At 37.4% G+C, this 16,524-nt stretch overlaps 2 protein-coding genes across 3 annotated transcripts in view; one reads left to right on the top strand and one right to left on the bottom strand.

Moving 5' to 3' along the window:
- Window positions 1-10,614, bottom strand: part of KPNA5 (karyopherin alpha 5 (importin alpha 6)) — a 50,476-nt gene extending 39,862 nt beyond the window's left edge. The window contains exons 1-5 of the mRNA XM_010861813.1: window positions 10,356-10,614; window positions 5,601-5,734; window positions 4,166-4,267; window positions 3,956-4,055; window positions 2,496-2,590 (exon numbers count right to left, since the gene is read on the bottom strand). Coding sequence (XP_010860115.1) covers window positions 2,496-2,590; window positions 3,956-4,055; window positions 4,166-4,267; window positions 5,601-5,734; window positions 10,356-10,359 — 435 coding nt within the window. The 5' untranslated portion in view covers window positions 10,360-10,614. The remainder of the gene's footprint in view (window positions 1-2,495; window positions 2,591-3,955; window positions 4,056-4,165; window positions 4,268-5,600; window positions 5,735-10,355) is intronic.
- Window positions 10,615-11,685: 1,071 nt separating this feature from the next.
- Window positions 11,686-16,524, top strand: part of ZUFSP (zinc finger with UFM1-specific peptidase domain) — a 25,889-nt gene continuing 21,050 nt past the window's right edge. For both annotated transcript variants that reach the window (XM_010861814.1, XM_010861816.1), the window contains exons 1-2: window positions 11,686-12,000; window positions 13,910-14,485. In XM_010861814.1, coding sequence (XP_010860116.1) covers window positions 13,924-14,485 — 562 coding nt within the window. In that variant the 5' untranslated portion in view covers window positions 11,686-12,000; window positions 13,910-13,923. The remainder of the gene's footprint in view (window positions 12,001-13,909; window positions 14,486-16,524) is intronic.

The following is a 16,524-nucleotide window of genomic DNA, read 5'->3' on the forward strand; positions in this document are numbered from 1 at the left end:
TTCAATATGCTGTCTAGGTTGGTCATAACTCTTCTTCCAAGAAGCAAGCGTCTTTTAATTTCATGGCTACAATCACCATCTGCAGTGATTTTGGAGCCCCAAAAAATAAAGTCAGCCACTGTTTCCCCATCTATTTCCCATAAAATGATGGGACTGGATGCCATAATCTAAGTTTTCTGAATGTTGAGCTTTAAGACAACTTTTTCACTCTCCTCTTTCACTTTCATCAAGAGGCTCTTTAGCTCTTCTTTACTTTCTGCCATAAGGGTGGTGTCATCTGCATACCTGAGGTTATTGATATTTCTCCCGGCAATCTTGATTGCAGTCTGTGCTTCCTCCAGCCCAGCGTTTCTCATGATGTGTTCTGCATATAAGTTAAATAAACAGGGTGACAATATACAGCCTTGACGTACTCCTGTTCCTATTTGGAACCAGTCTGTTGTTCCATGTCTAGTTCTAACTGTTGCTTCCTGACCTGCATATAGGTTTCTCAAGAGGCAGGTCAGGTGGTCTGGTATTCCCATCTCTTTCAGAATTTTCCACAGTTTATTGTGATCCACACAGTCAAAGGCTTTGGCATAGTCAATAAAACAGAAATAGATGTTTTTCTGGAACTCTCTTGCTTTTTTGATGATCCAGTGATTGTTGGCAATTTGATCTCTGGTTCCTTTTCCTTTTCTAAAACCAGCTTGAACATCTGGAAGTTCACGGTTCATATATTGCTGAAGCCTGGTTTGGAGAATTTTGAGCATTACTTTACTAACGTGTGAGATGAGTGCAATTGTGCAGTAGTTTGAGCATTCTTTGGTATGGTTCAAGAATATATTGAACAATATATTTCATATTAACTTGGATAATATGGCACACCATATAGCTGCCCCAAGAACACACTGTTGAATTTCACTAGGTTTCAAGTATAATGATTAATTGGAGAACAAAATGGCAACTCACTCCAGTATTCTTGACTGGAGAATTCCATGAACAGAGAAGCCTGAAGGGCTACAGTCCACAGGATTACAAAGGGACACGACTGAGTGACTAACACACATACAATGATTGATAAACTCTCAAATCCCCAACGTTCGTGAATACTGTGTGCTTTCTACACATGCTATTTTCACAACCTGAAATTACTTTTCCTTTTATTCAGCCTGTTAAACTCTCATTCCCCCTTAAGACTAGCTGTGTAACATTGTAAACATAAGCTGCTATGTTCTCTCTGCTCTCAAAGTACTTTGTATAACAATTTTCTATTAGCACTAAGTGTACTATAGTATCATCTATAGTACTATAGATCTGTTTAGGTGTTTGTCTTCCCCAACAGAGTGAAGAATTTCTGCAAAGAGAGAAATATCTTACCAATCTGTAACTACAATGCCTTATACAATGTATTGTTTAAAGTAACATTCAATTTTATCCATTCACTTCTTCTTTCAATCACTTAGAATTAAAGAGCCAAATAATAAACTGCTATCAGGAGGCTTAGGTTTTAGTTTGGACTCAGAGCTTACAAATAAAGTCAATGACCAAACCATGATTTCCAGCCCTTACAGCACTATTACATAAAGACCCTAGTTGATAGATAGATTTTAGGTGATTAATAGTCCTTATAGCATTATCACTTAATTGACATAAGACTATCCTTATTGTAAACATTCTCAGCATTTTTTATAAAGCTCATGATGGGTAATATTCAGAAGTGCAGCACATTTCTTTGCTTATACCTAGAGAGAGGATCTTTCCCAAGTTACTCAGATTAAGTGGAACACTATTCTAAGATGTAATTTCAAATTATTCAAATACCAGGAACAGTTCTCCTATACCAATAAGAGCATTAAGAAAGTAGGTGTAGGTTATATATATATAGCAATGAAAGTCAGGAAGAACAATCCTAAACAGTAAAATATTTGCAAACTTCAATATTTTTAGTAGCCAATTATTTGGAAGACATCTTTAAATTTTCACTATAACTGAGAAGCAACACTCTTTAAGACACACTTAACTTTGGTCACATTTTAAGTAGATTATACTGATTTGTTCTTTCTTAAAAAAAAAAAAAAAAAGGAACTGATCAATCAGATAAAAATGTTTTAAGAGGTACAAGAGTTTATACTAAAAAGTCACAACTTTAGTTAGGAGCCAAAATAAATTTAACTATTAAGTAAGTTAACATTTTGATTTATGATTTTCTAAAGCAAAAGTTATTAAAGGTTGACAACTATAAAATTTTTCTTAAAATTACAAATGATTTTAAATATATTTTTCAAAAAAAATTGCTTAATGATAATAGTTTCTAGAGAAAGTAATAGTTCCTAGAAAAAATTAGCACTGTAAACTTGACCAGGGCAAGACAGGTAGCACCACCTTTAATCGCCACCTACTGATATTTACTGAATGCTTACAATATATTCAGTACTGTAGAAGTTGCTTTCACTAGAAACTAATCCTATGTCATTTCTGGAAAGATAATTAAGAACGTAAACTACAGAACTCACTTGTAATGTACAATTTTCATTTCTTTCAAGAAATTTCACAAATCTCTGCACCACTCCTGGTTTCTGTATAACTTGATCAATTGGTGGATTAGGTTCTAAAAATTAAAAAAGAATGAAGCTATTATGCAGATACAAAAGCACAATGATCTGGACCCTGTGTCAGTTAATAGGACACACAAAATAACTCTTTCCTAGATTTCACTGCCCAGACTTGAAACCCTTAGCTGGACGTAACTGAAGAAAATAAATGCTCTCATAACTGCAATGTTTGCTGCCAAAAAAAACAAAACTACAAAAAAGCAAATTATTTTTCATTAGTGTAACAGTAAGAAAATTTTAAAATATTTCCTAAACAAATATTTAAAATTCATAAATTAAAGGCTATTTAGCAGGTCACCTTTACAGTATGGGAGTATTTCAGTCCAATACTCAAAACACCAATCAAAGGATAATAACCCTCCTAAGGATAACAGTCCTTCTAATTCTTCATAACCATACTCCAATTTCCAGGGATATCCCTTTCACTACAACCATGAACTGCCTAATGTCTTTCAGCCAGACAAGTCCTATCTTCTCAAGATGTTATTTACAAAAATGCTATTGAACTATGTAGAATTCTTGATAAACTCTCACAATAGGTGAGGACTTAAGAGAATAATAAAATCTCTAAGAAGTTTAAATGCAAATTAAAATAAGTGCAAAAAGTAAATGCAATTAAAATAAATGCAAACTTAAAGATATTTCTGGGATTTCCTGGCAGTCCAATGCACCTGCAATGCAGGGGGCCCAGGTTCAATGATTGGGAACTAAGATCCCACAAGTCAAGCAATGTGGTCAAAAGAAAAAAAAAAAAGGAATAGACATTTTTCCTTTTCTTTTTTCTACAAATTTACTATCCTAACTTTTTCAAAAATTGGGAGATTTCTGCAAAGCTAGTAAAATACTACAAAGTTTTGTTTTGATGTTCTACATGAAAAGTCTGGATTCTACAGCCTAAACTGCTCTTACAGTTATAAAACATCAACAAGATAATACATAATATTAATGCTTTTACTCCCACCCAATATAAAATAGAAATTAAATTTTTTAAAATTTGTAAAAAAAGAGATATCTGATTAAATTATTTTACATTCATGCTCTGCTGTCATGCTGCCATTTTTAAAAAGTCTGAAAAATATTTCTGTAAGAATTTATAAATATGTATCTCTAACTTTCTTAGCAATGGGACTGATTTGGGACTATTTTGCTTCTTTAAATTCTTTTACATTTGCAGATATTCTACAATCAACATGTGTTACTTTGACAGTATAATGGTTTTAAAAAAGAGATTATAGAAAAAATTAAGACGTACTGGCAAAGAGTCTTAAAATTTAAAAAAAAACTAACAAAATTGCACTACAAATTCCTGTAACATCAGGAAATAAGTAACATCAAATAAGCACACTGAAAATAATTCTTGCCTTTAGAAAGCAGCTTTCTAAATTTCTGTGTAGCTGTTAGCTGTTGATCAGCATTATTAGAAAAAATCATCTGAACCATATCTGAAGTAATAACTTCTTCCTAAAACACAGAAAATATAATTATTATCCAAACATTTTAAATTAATAATTTTGCAGTACATCTCTGAAATACTGAAGAAATATAATTTGAAATACATTTGTAATATCTACCTCTGGAATGGGTACAGTGGAACTGATGTCTGGATCCTGGATAGGATTTTCTAACATAGATTCATCATTTCTGGGCAAAGAGACATTTCTGCGTTTGAATAACTATAATAAAGAGAAATAATACATTAAGTTTTCCATAAAACCCTAAATTCCCATAGAATTATTTTTTCCTTTAAGTGAACAAAACAATCATTTTATCACTTAAAGTTCCGAATATTTTAGTATTTTGTAATCGCCATACCATAAACACCTAAATTATTCAAGAGAAGTTAAACATCTGGGGCTAGATTAGCTCTTGTCCTATAGACTGCTTTGGGACATTCTTAATCTCAGGTCTTTTAACCAATTTCCAGTACCATAAACAGAACACACATTTATATTTTACAGCACTTAGAAAAACACATATGCCTACACTGAATTATGAGATATCTAAGAAGAAAAGCAGATCTGTTATATGAGTGAGATAATGTGATATATTAACAGAGCCAGTATATCAGACTAACAAGTAACAAGAACAACTCTCAGGAAAGATGACCCTATGCTTAATAACTGAGTGAACATAAAGAAAAAAAAAAAGAGAGGAAGAGAGAGACATGGTCAAGTCGCAGAGCAAGATTTACAGGTATATTTCGTAAATCAAAACTGATAAAAAATCTGGTATCATAATCTTTTTGATAGCTAAATAAAATTCTGCTCTTCCTCAGTCTCTACACAGTTCTTTTCCTATTTCTTTATTTAACAGACTTTTTTTTCTTAAGTACCTACTGTAATATAGTAGAGACTATGTTAGATGCTATAAATAGGGGGGATAATCATATTTCTAAAACAGGCCTTTTTTAACTTTCTACATTGCTAGTCCCTTTTACATAGTGGTTCTAATTCATGTATGTGAGGACCATACCCTTCTACTTATTGATGAATACTTCTAAATTTCAGTGTGCCTTGGAATGAAACATGTGGAGATGCATTCTTTTAAATGAATTTTTCTATTCCTTATGTTCCATATATAAAGCTCAAACAGAGAAGGCTAAGAGGTCTGCCTGATGAGACTATAGGAGAACAGTATGAGTAGCATAGGAAAACGATTATAATTAACTTAGGGGCAAGGGTTATGAAAACCACAAAGTGACGAATACAGTTAATGTTTTTCTAGGGGGCAAATTTTGCAACACTGAGTGGAAGTGATACAAATAGGCTCAAGAGTAAATATGTCTTAGCGCTGGGGTAGAAATATTGACATAAAAGGTTCATCAATGGAATAGAAAAGTCATTCTTGTCAGTGATTAAAATAGCACAGGATTCTGATTCATGAATTTGCTAATATTACTGGATTCTAATAAAAATATATTTATATTCAATTTCCTAGAAAAAAATTTTTCATTTAAAATTATCTAAAAATTAGCAATAACAGAATTAAATATTTTAAGACACCTACCTGTTCTTCTCTTTTTTGTTTTCGAAGCTGTATTCCTTCTTCTTCTCTTCGTCTACGCATCTCCTGGGGGTTTAGGGCTTTATTCTTATAACTTTTCATTCTATAGTTATCTTTCCCTGGACTAGCCATGGCATCTTAAGATTAGGAGTGAAGAAAATAGGTATCAATTACTTTCAAAATAACATGAGATGTTTACTCTGGGGCAATAAATTCAGGCTCGTGGATTAAATACACCAATAAAACTCATCCTGAAAATTATGTACAATGAATACATCCTCTCACCTCCACATCAAAATTGGAGGAAAATAATCAAATGTTTTAGGACTTCACTATCAAACAAATAATAGATTTTGGTCTAAACACAAAGTCATTACCATAATTTCACTGATTCGGAGAGGCACTCTCCTATCCCTGGTATTTTAACCTTTCTATAAGTGAGGTGCATCTTAAAATAACTGTTAGCCAGGAAACAGTCATGAAAACAGTTGGATAAAAAACTTCTAAATCACAGCTTCTGGAAAGATCAAGAAATAATCAGCAATGAATTGTCTTATTTTCAATAAAATACAGCATCAAGTTTTAGTAAGCACACCGTATGTATTTATTGGTGTCTGGCTTCTTTCATTTACTTAAGGAACTGCCTAAAGAACTAAAACCACACAGGTCAGGACTTGACTTATGACTACAATACCAATTTTCAGTACTAGAGTATAATCAGTTCATTTAAAATACTGAAATATTTCTATATTTTAAGTAGTTTTATTATACATATTTTAAAAATTAACACATAAATATTTTATAAATATACAAAACATATAAACATAAAATATATTTTAAAAGGGGCAGGAGATAAAACCAGAAAGGTAGGTAAGGTTGAAATATATAGTTCCTGCAATCTAGCTGAGAAATCTGGTCTTGATCCTAAGGAGAAGAATTAAGAAATTAAAGAGAAGGTTGTTTCAAACATTGATGATAAAAGACCTAAAGTAAATTAGTAGCTGCACTGAAAAACACAGAAGACAGACTGATTCCAGAAACATTTCAGATACTGATTCAATAAGAATTAGAGGCCAAGTGAGCATAAGAAATATGTGCTAAGAAAGAGAAAGGAGTTGAGGATGATTTCATGGTTTCCAGCATGAACTCTTTCAGAATAATGACAAAATAACCCAAGAAGGGAATACAGATGGAGGATTGGCGTAGTGGTTTTGTTTTCTTGCCTCCTTGTTTTTGAGATGAAAACAATGAATTCAATTATTTTATTTTTCACTTACACACAGCAAAAATCACTCAGTACACAGTTCTACGAACTTGACACAATGCTCAGGCGTATAACCAACATAATTAAGATACAGAACAGCTTCATAATTCCCCCCAAAACTTCCTCATGCTGCTCCTATTTAGTCCTTCTCCTACTCCTAAAACCTGGCAACCACTATTTCCATAGCTCTGCCTTTCCCCAAATTTCACATAAATGAAATTACAACAGTATAGAGTCTTAATTGTCTTCATTTAACATAGTGTATCTGTGAGTCACCATAGTGTTGGCATGTATCAAAATTCATTCTTTATTGTTTAGCAATATTCTATTGTACAGATATACCACAGTTTATTGATTCACTAGCTGAAGGACATTTAGGTGGTTTCTAGTTTAGTGAAGGTGAAGTCGCTCAGTCGTGTCCAACTCTTTGCGACCCGGTAGACGGTAGCCCACCAGGCTCCTCTGTCCATGGGATTCTCCAGACAAGAATACTGGCGTGGGCTGCCATTTCCTTCTCCAGGAGATCTTCCCGACCCAGGGATCGAACCCAGGTCTCCTGCATTGCAGGCAGACACTTTACCCTCTGAGCCACCAGGGAAGCCCTGGTAGTTTTCAGTTTCTAGTTTAGGGCAGTTACAAATAAAACCGTTATAAACACTCATGTACAGGTTGTGTAAATATAAGTTTTCATTTCTCTCAGGTAAATATCTAGGAGTAGAATCTATGGATAACAGGACAAGCATATGCTTCACATTTTATAACTGCCATTCTGAAAAGTAAGTATACCACTTTGCATTTCCATTAGCTATTATTGTTGCTCTGTATCCTGGCTACCCTTGTTAGAATTTTGTTATTGTTTACTGCAGCAACTCTAATGATGTATAGTGAATTTAATCTTAAATGTGTTAAATTTATAGTACATAGAGCACAAACAGAAGGTTTTGATTTATAAATGGTTAAAAATTATGAGTCAAACTCAGGAAAAGAGTATTGAATGATCATACAAGAGCACTAGAGCTATAAAAGAAAGACGCCCAAAGGATGTCTTAAGGATGTTCACATTTCCATGGAAAATGGAAAACAAAGGAAACCAAACATAAATAGAAGGATCAGAAGAAAATAAGAGTCCTGAAAAAGAAGGGAATTTAAAAGATAAAGAAATATTTCAGTTGCAGTGACCCTAAAAAAAAAAGTCACTCAATTTATTCATTCATTGATTTATCCCGCAAATATTTAAGTGTCTACAGTAAGTCAAGTGCCACAGGAAAGTAGACTTGATAATCAGGTCACTGGTAAAGTAAGAAAAATTTCTTTAGTGGTGGAAATAAAGGTAGAATGGAAAGGGCTGAGGACTTTACAATGATTTAAAAAGTACTTTGCACCTCTTAACACATGTATATAGTTGTGCAATTAAAATACATGTATAATCAACCAATATCTCTTTATAAAATAGTCAATAAATTAATTTTAGCAATATTGTGTGCACCTACAAATACCTATGTCTAGAAACAGTTCAATCTAACTTTCTTAATAACAATGTTTAGCATTATTCTCTATTTTATATATAAAAGCTCTGTTGCACTAATAAAAGCTTAGGCTCTTGGAAGGGAAAAACAAAGTTAATTACCGAGCAAATGGCTTCATATTTATTGTTGAATTACACTCAACAGTATAAAATATCTTAGCAAAATGAAATGTTCGCAGCAATAAACCTCTTTACAATATTTACCACCTATGCATTAGGCATCTTCTAGGCCACTGGCTTCTAAACTTTTGATCACATATCCTATGCACACAAAATACATTTGGGAATTCACCCTCAATATGCTTGTTTATTTATATATGCATATTACTAACTTAATAAACTATCCACTTATAAATTCACAGAAGTTTATTAAAAAAAGAAAAGTTTTAAAATATAAGCAGAAGTTCTAATATTTTCTCCCCACATCTGATTGAATCACCTGTGCCTCCCAACACATACAGCAGACAGTACTCATAAGACCATCAATCTAGGCAATGACAAATTAAAATCTTTCAGTATAAATGCTAACCAAATAAAATCTCGCCCCAGCAACTCATACATTGTTTGTTTTCCTTCTATAGTACTAACTTCTTGTCCCTTATTTAACATCTGCATCCTCACTGCAGTTGCTTTAAAGGGGGTAAGTTCAAGGAAAATGATTTTTTAAAGCTGCCTCACCCAAGGGGATTTTCTTTCTCTGGAATATAGCTTAAAAGACAGTACTTCAAAGCCTGCTGTCTCATACAAGTTATTTCAAATATAAGAAATGCCATTCAAACACTATAAAGTTGCCAGAGGATTTTTTTCAGTCATAAGCTTGTTTTTGACTCCGCTCTTTGAAAAAACTGTGCGGAGGTTGGGCAAATAACTGGAATCTGAACTTTTTCTAATACATATTAACGGAATTTCTTGTCTCCATAAAGCCTGCGTTTCTATGGGCTTGGGTGTCTGTTAGTAAAATGACAAGATCAGTACAAAGGGGAAAGTGCAGCAACCAGAGCCCCTACAAGCAAACAAGCAGTACTTGAAGATCTAAAGGACAGAGCTATTTCCTGTTTACCATGAGAGAAAGTCACTTTTTAAAATAAAATATAAATCATGGAATGCTGTAACTAAGAGACATCAGATCAGAAGGTTTTTTTAAAGAAGTGTTCAAAAAGTCAAAGAGTAAATGCCAGTGTCATATTCTTTTGAAGTAGCACTATCCTTTCTCACAGCTTTCAATTCCTCTCATCTCTCATGTCTTGTGCATTAGTGAGGAGACACTATTAAACTGTCACCTTGGAAGTGAGCTACCTGAAGCACCTAACCCGCGCTGGCCCGCGTCAGGACTGAGCCCTTCCAGGCATCTGCGCCAGGTGGACGGCAGCGCTGGAGGTAGAGGGTGCGACACGTAGGCCCCTGGGGCTGAACCTGCCTTATTCTGGACACGAAGGAACTTCTAACAAGCTGAGCTGCGGAAAAGACTGCTGAGCCCCTGAAGTGACAGGCAACGTCTGTTAAGACCATGTACCGAAAAAAAAAAAAAAAAAGAACTGCCGAGAGACAGCGGAGCAGAGCGGCGAGAGGATCCTGTGCCTAAAGCTCCTGAGCATCAGCCTGGCTCTCGGAGAGGCTCTGAGCTCCTTGCGGCTTCGCGTCCTCAAGGGAAAGGTCTGGCCGCCACGCCCCCGCCACTGCTGTCTCCCTCTGGAAAAGCTGAGAGAACCCGGCCTGGCCCTGAACCCTTTGTTGCTGCTGCTACTGCTGCTAAGTCGCTTCAGTCGTGTCCGACTCTGTGCGACCCCACAGACGGCAGCCCACCAGGCTCCCCGGTCCCTGGGATTCTCCAGGCAAGAACACTGCAGTGGGTTGCCATTTCCTTCTCCAATTGTAGTGGAAGATAAAAACAGTGGCCTCAGGAACTAGTAGCTCCCGAAAGGACCAAACCCGAGGCTCACCCCACCTGGTGTGTGTCACTCCCACTTACCCATTAATGTGGCACTAGCCGGCGCCCTGACTTCCCAGTCCCCGGCTGTGGTGGCTGCTGCGGTAACTGTGGGGTCAGCACTCCGCCCCTAGCGATGAGTACAGAGACCAGGCTCACAACTCAAGATGGCGGCCTCCTGCGCCCCTTACTCTAGACCCCTAAGTCTGGGCTCCCAGAAGCCCTTGCACGCGGCAGCGGCGGCGGTGGCGGCAGCGGCGGTAGCGAAGCTGCAGCACCCACAGGCAGAGGGGCGGAGAGAAGCGGACGCCCCAGCCCCACCCACTCATGGAGGATCCGGCGACTTCTGGACTCTGGGATTTTAACTCTGTGCGTTGCTGTGGCAGAAGTGTGTCCTACTGCCCTGCCAGCAGTAGCGCTCCCTGCCAATTCTGTCATTCACCCGTTCGTTCTTTTGTTCATCCACACATCCAAGCTTCCATCCATTCATTTATTCATTTTACAACGTAGTATTGACGGAGGGACTAATCTGTGCCAGACTTGATTTGATGTTGGAGGTACAATAGTGTACACAACGGATAAAAATCCTGACCTCGTGGAGCTTCATTTTCTTCAACTTCATTCACTTCTTCCTATCTTCTCTGCTCATTTGTTTCAACCTTTCAGTTGAAAAATTTTGGATGCCGTAACATCTGTGGATTTTTTTTTTTTTTTTGCAAAATAGTAGCCACTGATGTATGAAATAAATAACTCCAAGTAAAGTATTCTTAATTTATTATAACACACATATAGCCTTGTTCAACACATGATTCAACCTTGGGGTTGAACAAGCAGTATTGAAAACAGATTGTTTATGTAGTGCAAGGCACAGAATATGCAAGATAATTAGCACATGATTCCTTCCCCAAAGAAGCTCCTGTTTTCCATCTCTTGTTCTTTTTTGTTCTCTTTTCTGAGAAAATTTTTGGGTTACCTTACAGCTCTCTATTGATACGATTTTTTAAATTCTGATATTGTATTTTTTAAGTACCAAGAGCTGTTTCATATTTTTAATCAGGGGTCAAAATAGCGTTATCTTGAAACCTTGAGGCAAAAACAGGTCTTTGCCACCCTCCATAGTTCGCGGAGTTTGGCACGCTGTAACATTATAAGCCCTTGATTGATGATGTAATAGAGTGCTACTCAGTCAGGCCCTAGACAGTGGGTATTGTGGATTCGCGTAATGCCTTAGGACCCAACCTGGGAATTCATTTATAGAGACCTCTGAGTCTAGTGTCTCCTCTTAAATTAGGCATTGGAACCTTGACGGGAAAACGACTACGACTCCCACAATGCACTACGACCCAGATTAGCGTGCAGAGGTTCATGCTGGGATTCCTTCTCTTCCGGGGCAGAGAGGAAAAGCTTTTTTGAATTTGCGTCTGTGGGTTGAGGCTTTTCAGAGTCGCCGGTTCTCTTCTCGGTTAACCGTGAGTCTCTGGGTAAAAATAAGGGCCTACCTCAGTTTTTCAGGCCGGGAAAGGTAATCGACACCGGGCAGCATTCCTTTGCCCGCGAGCCAGACGACATCTGCTGCGGGATCCGAAGAGGAAGCCAAGCACAGGGAAGTGTGACAGCGGCCGGCTCTGCAGGCCGGTAGGAACTGACCGTCCCAGCCCCGGATCCCTAGGCCCAACGCTTTGACCCAGTTAGTATCGGGACTGGTTTCACGTCCTGGCCTTGGGACGTTGGCATGGACCTTTGGGCAGGCTCCGGCACCTTTCGCCGACCTCCACACATCTGTCATCCACTTGTTCTGATCTAAGTGTTGGGGAGCTCAAGCACACTCTTCTGGGTCCCGGCCCGGGAAAAGAAGAAACTTCTCTGGGTGTCACGTTCTTTGCACTGATGGTTTGGGAGAATTTACATCAAAATCAGAGACTGTTTTCACTTGTCTGAGGAAAAGGGGTTGGGGGGAGGAGACAAAGTTGGGCGATCTTATGAAACTAAATTTACTTAAATGGTGGGGATAGTTTCCTTATTTTCACTTTGTTTTAAAACAGTTTCTAGCTGAAAGATAGTCTAGATAGTAGAAAGGTTATGACTGTGCTTGCTTTTAAAAAACGTCTTAGCAAAATTTGTGTCGTAGCCAGAACTTTGTAAAACCCAGAAGTGACTGCTGATTGAGTACAGCTCATTTTGTAGGCCGAACCTCAGAAAGGTGAGGTGTCTCATCTAAAATTATGAAACCTGAGGTTATAACCCAGTTCTCTTGGCTCTGGAATCGGTGCTCTTTTAAACTGCGTTTGCTGCTGCTGCTGCTAAGTCGCTTCAGTCGTGTCCTACTCTGTGTGACCCCATAGACGGCAGCCCAACAGGCTCCCCCTTCCCGGGGATTCTCCAGGCAAGAACACTGCAGTGGGTTGCCATTTCCTTCTCCAATGCATGAAAGTGAAAAGTGAAAGTGAAGTCGCTCAGTCGTGTCGGACTCTTAGCGACCCCATGGACCGCAGCCTACCAGGCTCCTCCGTCCATGGGATTTTCCAGGCAAGAGTACTGGAGTGGGGTGCCATTGCCTTCTCCGAAACTGTGTTTACTGTGCTTTTTTAAATATTTTGGGTGGAGAGTGCAGCTCTGGAGCCTGACTGGGTTAGCATTTTGGCTAATCATTTTCTGGTGCTGGTGACTATGAGCCAGTTTCCTTCATTTAGAATGATCGTGTGTGCCCAGTCAATTCAGTCCTTACAACCTCATGGACTATAGCCTGACAGGCTCCTCTGTACATGGGATTTTCATGGCAAGAATACTGGAGTGGGTTGCTGTCCCCTCCTCTAGGGGATCTTTCCAACCCAGGGATCCAACATTGCAGGTTGGATCCTGCATTGCAGGTAAATTCTTACTGCTGAGCTATTAGTGAAGCCCAGAATGATAGTAATGGTGCTTAAATTAGTTTGACATCTAACACTCTTCAACTGTTAACTGCTATTATGAAATTTATTTGTGCAACTCATTGTTAATAACTTTAAATTTTTTGTATTTAGATATATTGGTTGATAAGGTTTCTTCTCTTTGTTTTCTCTTACTTGGCTTATTTTACCTGGGCGAGTTTATATACATTATTTTTTCTTCACCTCAGTCCAGACACACTTTGAAATTTTTGAAAAATTTTTTATTTCAATTTGCTGTATCATTGCCTTTGTTTAGGGATTCCTTGGTGGCTCAGACAGTAAAGAGTCTGAGCCAGGGCTCCATCCCTGGGTCAGGAAGATCCCTTGGAGAAGGAAATAAGAACTCACTCCAGTATTCTTGCCTTGAAAACCCCATGCATGGAAGAGCCTGATGGACTACAGGCCATAAAAGTCAGACACGACTGAGCAACTTCACTTGCGCTTTGCCTTTGTTTTATCCAAACCATAAACTTGAAATACAGTAGTGAAGTTTTGGTTGAGATTTATAAATAGTATATTTGAGGAACAGTAAGGACATTGAAAATTTCTTCATCTAAATAATCTAGTTATAAATAACAAATATAGTTGTTCCAAATCCTTTTATAAAATGTATTTTCTTTTTCTTCAGCTCTTACTTTCTAACATAAATAACATTGTATTCTTTTCTAGTTGCCTGCTCTACCATGCTATCTTGTGATATTTGTGGTGAAACAGTATCCTCAGAACCAGACATGAAGGCTCACCTCCTAATTGTTCACATGGAAAATGAAGTTATATGTCCATTTTGCAAGTTGTCAGGTGTGAATTATGATGAAATGTGTTTTCATATTGAAACTGCTCATTTTGAGCAAAATGAACTAGAAAGAAACTTTGAGAGGATTAATACAGTACAGTATGGAATTTCCGATAACAGGAAGGACAGCAGCCTACAGTGCAGAGCAGACATTAATTCAAGTGTTCATTCAGCTTGTGCATCTAATCAGCCGAAGATTTCAGCTCAAAGCCTGCCTAAGGATGGTACTTTAAAACATAAAGACTTTTATTCAGAGAACTTAACTGAATCTAGAAAATTCCTGAAAAGTACGGAAAAACAGTCTGACCGAACCAAAATTAAAGAATCAATTTATGAAACAATGTACAGTCCTCCTGAATGTCCATTCTGTGGAAAAATAGAAGATAATAGTCAAGATATGGAAACTCATGTGAAAACAAAGCATGCTGATCTTTTAGACACTCCGTTAGAAGGTAAAGTATTCATTTTATATAATAAGTAGCATGAGTCTCAATTTAATATGTAGTATCCCAAAAGTTGGTTTGTAAATAAGATCACTACAAACGTGTTTTTAATTTAAGTTTATAGCATTGCTCATTTGCCATTATTATAATATAAAACTACTATAATGGAAAGGAGTTTTGATGCAAACAATAAATGTTTCATCTACTTCAAAAGTAGCTGTAGAAACTTTCTGAGGAGAAGTAGACTCACAATCTAGTTTCCAGAGGAAGAAAGTGAAAATGAAAGTGTTAGTTGCTCAGTCCTGTCTGACTCTTTGTGATCTCATGGACTGTAGCCTACAAGGTTCTTCTGTCCATGAAATTCTCCAGGCAAGAATACTGGAGTGGGTTACCATTTCCTTCTCCAGGGGATCTTTCCAACTGAGGGATGGAACCTGGGTCTCTTGCATTGCAGGCAGATTCTTTACTATCTAAGCCACAGGGAAGACCAGTTTCCAGAGGGTATTCTTTTGTTTACCACCAGGCCAGTGGCATCTGGATTGTCTGGGATTCTGATTTTCTGTTAACTGAGTTCTACTTTGATTCGTTTTTGATCAGAGAGCAAACTTTATGATTTAAGTTCCTTTGAATTTGTTGAAGTTATTGAAACTTGTTTCATGGCCTAAGATATGGGATATGGTCTGTCTTAGCACATGTTCACATGTTCCATAGACATTTGAGGAAAAAAATGTATATTCTGCTGTTGTTGCATCAAATGTTCTATATTTGTCTATATTTGTGTGTTGTTTGTGTTCAGATCTTCCATGTCCTTACTAATTTCCTGTCCAGCAATTCTACCAGTTTTTGGAAGGAGGTTAAAGTTCCCAATTATGGTCTATATATATCTATATATCCCAGTATATTTGTCTGTTTTTCCTTTAGGCTATATCAGACTTGTTTCATGTATTGTGAGGCTCTGTTGTTTGTGCATACACATTTAGAATCATATGTCTCTTTGATGCTGTTGAGTTTTAAGAATAATTTATATATTGTGGATGCAAGTCCTTTATTGGATTTTGCAAATATTTCACAGATATTTTCTCCCAGTCTGAAACTTGTCTTTTCATTCTCTTAACAGTGTCTTTCACAGATCAGAAGTTTTTACTTTTAATGAAGTTTGTCTTATTTGATTTCTTTTTTCATGGGTTGGTGTTTTTTCATGTTTTGGTGTTGTATCAAAACTCTGGCAAACCCAAGGTCACCTTTCCCATGTTATCGTCTAGAAGTTTTGAATTTTACATTTAAGTCTGATTCATTTGAATAATTTTTATGAAAGGTTAAGGAGAGAAACCTATATGCAGGTCAGGAAGCAACAGTTAGATCTGGACATGGAACAACAGACTGGTTCCAAATCGGAAAAGAAGTACGTCAAGGCTGTATATTGTCATGCTGCTTATTTAACTTATACGCAAAGTACATCATGAGAAACGCTGGGCTGGAAGAAGCATAAGCTGGAATCAAGATTGCTGGGAGAAATATCAATAACCTCAGATATGCAGATGACACCACCCTTATGGCAGAAAGTGAAGAGAAACTACAAAGCCTCTTGATGGAAGTGAAGGAGGAGAGTGAAAAAGTTGGCTTAAAGCTCAACGTTCAGAAAACAAAGATCATGGCATCCGGTCCCATCACTTCATGGGAAATAGATGGGGAAACAGTGGAAACAGTGTCAGACTTTATTTTTTTTAGGCTCCAAAATCACTGCAGATGGTGACTGCAGCCATGAAATTAAAAGATGCTTACTCCTTGGAAGGAAAGTTATGACCAACCTAGATAGTATATTCAAAAGCAGAGACATTACCTTGCCAACAAAGGTCCGTCTAGTCAAGGCTATTGTTTTTCCAGTGGTTATATATGGATGTGAGAGTTGGACTGTGAAGAAGGCTGAGCGCTGAAGAATTGATGCTTTTGAACTGTGGTGTTGGAGAAGACTCTTGAGAGTCCCTTGGACTGCAAGGAGATCCAACCAGTCCATCCTAAAGGAGATCAGTCCTGGGTGTTCATTGGAA

The sequence above is a fragment of the Bison bison genome, unplaced genomic scaffold (genome assembly GCF_000754665.1).
Source record: "Bison bison bison isolate TAMUID 2011002044 unplaced genomic scaffold, Bison_UMD1.0 scf7180017864473, whole genome shotgun sequence".
Lineage (NCBI taxonomy): Eukaryota > Metazoa > Chordata > Mammalia > Artiodactyla > Bovidae > Bison > Bison bison.